Below are 3,902 nucleotides of genomic sequence, written 5' to 3'. Positions count from 1 at the left end.
GAGATCGTGACCTGGCTGAAGTCGGACGCTTAACCGACTGCGCTACCCAGGCGCCCCATGTAATTTTTTTAAAAAGATTTGTCTATTTTGGGGATCTGCAAGCAAAGGAGGGGCAGGAGAGAGGGGGACAGAGGATCCAAAGCAGGCTCTGTGCTAACAGGCTGACAGCAGTGAGCCTGATGTGGGGCTCAAACTCCACATGGAGTTTGTAACCCCAGGGAATTTCTAAGCTTATTCCCCACTCTAAAGCACATTTTTTGGAAGTCCTTTGGTGAAAGAATAATATATTTATTTCTAAATAAACATCTAAAAGTGTTTTATCTCACCTTCATTCTTTGATGGATTAGTTGGATATAGAATTTTATATTTCTTGCTATTTTCCCTCTGCACAGTGAAGAAATGTCTTTCTATTCAGGCGTCTGCTGTGGCTGCCCAAAAGTCTGGTGCAAGTCTAGCTGTCATATACTTACAGTTCATTTGACTTTTCTTTTAACTCTTTGCCCTGGTGTCCTACAATTATTGCACAATGCACTTGTCGGTTCTTCTCTATCCTGCATACTCTGCTTCTTCCAGCTAAATACTCATGGATGTAATCCATTTGGGAAACTTTTCTGAGTAATGACTTTTTAAGAACTGCTTCTCTCCTATTCACTTTTTGTTTGCATGTCCCCCCCTCATTCCACTTCAACATATGTTGAACCTTATCATCCTATTCTTTTGTCTTCTCTTGAATGAGTCCATTTCTTTGTGTCTCTATATTTCTGTTTTATATATTTTTTTCAAGGCGCATAATTTATCGTACTAATTGAGCATTACATGATGAGTTGGCATTAGCTTCTCCAGGCATGGGAACTTCACAGATGAGGTACAGCTTAAAATCTGTTACTGTTCCGTTCATAGCTGGTGTATTTTTATACTTCACCTTGAAGTATAAGACCATCAAAGCGATGCCTCGAAATGTGGCCAGTACACAATTCATTCTACCTGTAAGAGTGTAAGAGTTGAAATATTTTTTGATACCCCTGAAATGGAATGAGGCATCAGTTTCTGGACCTTCCATGATTTCAATCTTTATAGAAGACACCAATTCCACTTACTCTTTATATTTGTGTCATTTATTCCCTATAATTGTTGCTAATCTATTTTCCAGTTCATTCAGTTTCTCTGTAGTTGTATGTAATCTGCCATTTATCATGCCCAATGAGGTTTTAATTTTAATGGCCCTAAATTTCATTTTTAGAAGTTTTTATAACTTGGATTTACTTAAAATATGTTTCTTGTTTTTCCAAGCTGCCCTATTCGTTCAGTATTTTTTTATATTTTTATATTATTTTAATGCTTCTTAACCCACATTTAAAAAATAATTCTTTGGATTGTTTCTCTTATCTATAGTTCTGAGGCTGTAAGGTCGCAAGTTAATCCTTTATGCTGATTTTTCCTTAGTGGTTTGTTGTGCTTCACTGCTAAGTCATTATTGCCTAGGCCATTATTTCTGTAGGATTTGAAAGTCTCGCCATACAGCAGTTTAGTGTTTGCTGCTTTTGAAGCCTTAAGTAAGATTTCGGTGGAACTAACCTGATCACCTTAATTTCCCCGTGGCTGATTCTACGCCACAGCAGTAACGTACATTTTTACCTTGTATCTTTATATGGCTCAGACTTAAGCTTTAGTTCCTTGGTTTAGATGGTCACAACTTCTCTACCCATGTATAACTAAATCTTCAACAGTATTCATATGCCAGGTTGTGTGTGCCTCTATTCTGCTTTCTCCAAAACATTGAAACCTTTTGCTCCTATCTCCCTAACTTTTATATAAGGTTCCCCAGGCAACAGAATTGCCATTTTTAATCTGTATACTTAACACTTCCCTTTCAATAATTGATACTCAAAAATATTGATATAAGGGTATGTGATGATCAAATTTTAAATACTGGCTAAAGTTGATACTAATTGAATGAAACTAAAAAAAAAATAGCAAGTATAATTCAATTATCTAGGCAGAAACTACTGTATCTATATCTATATCTAATCTATGTACATAGATAGATAGATATGTTTATTTTATTTATTTATTTGAGGGGGGCACAGAGAGAGGGAGAGACAGAATCCCAAGTAGGCTCTGCACTGTCAGCTCAGAGCCCAACATGGGGCTGAAACTCACCAACCTTGAGATTATGACCTGAACTGAAATCAAGAGTTGGGAGCTTAATGGACAGAGCCGCTCAGGCACCCCTAGATTTTAGATTTGTTTAATGGGGAGTCATTTTTTTTGCCTTATTATCTAGAGTTAATAACCTTGATAATACTAGTTACATCCAAATTATGTTCTTTCAAAATGCAGAAATATATACAATTATTTTATATAAAGATCAAAGGATTATGTAAAATGTGTAAATATTCCAAAATGTATCTGGTAGAGATACATATAAAAAACATATCTATACAAAGATAGTGAGTTTCTCATTTCAAGAAAATATCATAAAAATTAAATTTTATCAAGAAAAAAGTAATTTTAATCTCCATTGACTTTCAAGGAATGAAAAAAAAACACATCATTTGTAAGCTTTGCCAGAGGGAAAAATGTATCCATTATAACTATGCAATATAATTATTAAAAATGTTGCTTTCAGACTACATGATAGATGCTATATGAATTTTCTGACAGTTTTGAGCATGATGAGTCATTGTTAATTTGGGGGGAAGTTATTACACTTCTATTTTCGAGACATCTTCTGGGGAAATGATCTTCCACATCTTCAAGTTTCTGGAAATATTAATTTGTATTTTATTGTGGGTAACATAAATAATTGGAATAACTACTCTATTAAAATAACTTATTTGAGTATTCTTTCTTATTGGTTCTCATTTGCTTAAAGAGGGATTGAAGGAACGCAGCATATATTTTGAATGTGCTGTAGTGTAGGCTTAAAAACTAATTATCTGCAGGCTTTTAGCAAACATGTAAATTTTAGGATCTCCATGTCATTTAGCTTATAATGTAATTAGCTATTTTTGGATAATCTCATTAAAACATTTTAAAAGTATTGGGTCCATTTAGTGAACCTGTATTTGTGCAAAACATTATTCTAATTCTAGCTTTCAAATATTTCTTTTGAATGATTTTTCTGCTACTTAATATCAATTTATTTCTAATTATTATAATTTAACATTTTGGTTTTAATTAGCGTGTACAAAATAGGAAAGATACTTTCATTAATGTAATTAATAAAGTTAGTTTTCCACATTTTGTATTTTGAAACATAACAAAAACAAGGCTTTATAATACTGTAATTCCTAGAAAATGTATTTGAGTCATTACACATAAATATGTTACTTTAATGTTCAGTCCTTTAAAATAATCCAGAAAATAATTTTGTTTCTCTAAACATTGCTATAGCACGTCATTATATATAGTGATAAGTTTTTGATAATTAATATGTCTCACAATATATGTTTCTTCAAATATTGAGAATTAATACAAAGTTATTTTGTTTTTATGACAATAATCAATATTATTCAAGTTACTCAAATTTTATGAGCAAAGTATTTATTTGAAAGCAAACAAAGTAATAAACACAATTCTGTGGTGAAATTAATAGACACATAGTATATTTCTACTATATTTTAAACTATTAATATATGTATTTGCAGTTGATTTCACTTTGGAAAATCTTATTATCTATTTGTATTAGGAAAAGGAATAGGCTTGATTTTCTATACATTTGTATAATCGGGTTTTCAAATCCTCACTGATCTGTGAGCTTATAATGGGCTTATAGTAACTAAAATGTTGCTAACATCCAGAATATTAATAGGGAAAATGTTTAAGTGTTATTTGGATTTTTTTGACTGAGAGGCCAAGGCATTTAAATTGGATCATATTTTATGTAAATTAGATGAGGC

At 32.2% G+C, this 3,902-nt stretch overlaps 1 protein-coding gene across 1 annotated transcript; it reads right to left on the bottom strand.

The window, feature by feature from the left end:
- Positions 1-793: 793 nt before the first annotated feature.
- On the bottom strand, positions 794-1,060 carry LOC121024426 (ATP synthase membrane subunit DAPIT, mitochondrial-like). The gene has a single exon (XM_040466648.1). It carries the CDS (start codon positions 1,058-1,060, stop codon positions 794-796), a length of 267 nt encoding a protein of 88 aa, XP_040322582.1.
- Between the last annotated feature and the right edge of the window lie 2,842 nt (positions 1,061-3,902).

The sequence above is a fragment of the Herpailurus yagouaroundi genome, unplaced genomic scaffold (genome assembly GCF_014898765.1).
Source record: "Herpailurus yagouaroundi ecotype Mexico unplaced genomic scaffold, PumYag 64679, whole genome shotgun sequence".
Lineage (NCBI taxonomy): Eukaryota > Metazoa > Chordata > Mammalia > Carnivora > Felidae > Herpailurus > Herpailurus yagouaroundi.
Note: the sequence above shows the minus strand (reverse complement) of the source record. Positions and strands in the feature narration are given on the sequence as shown.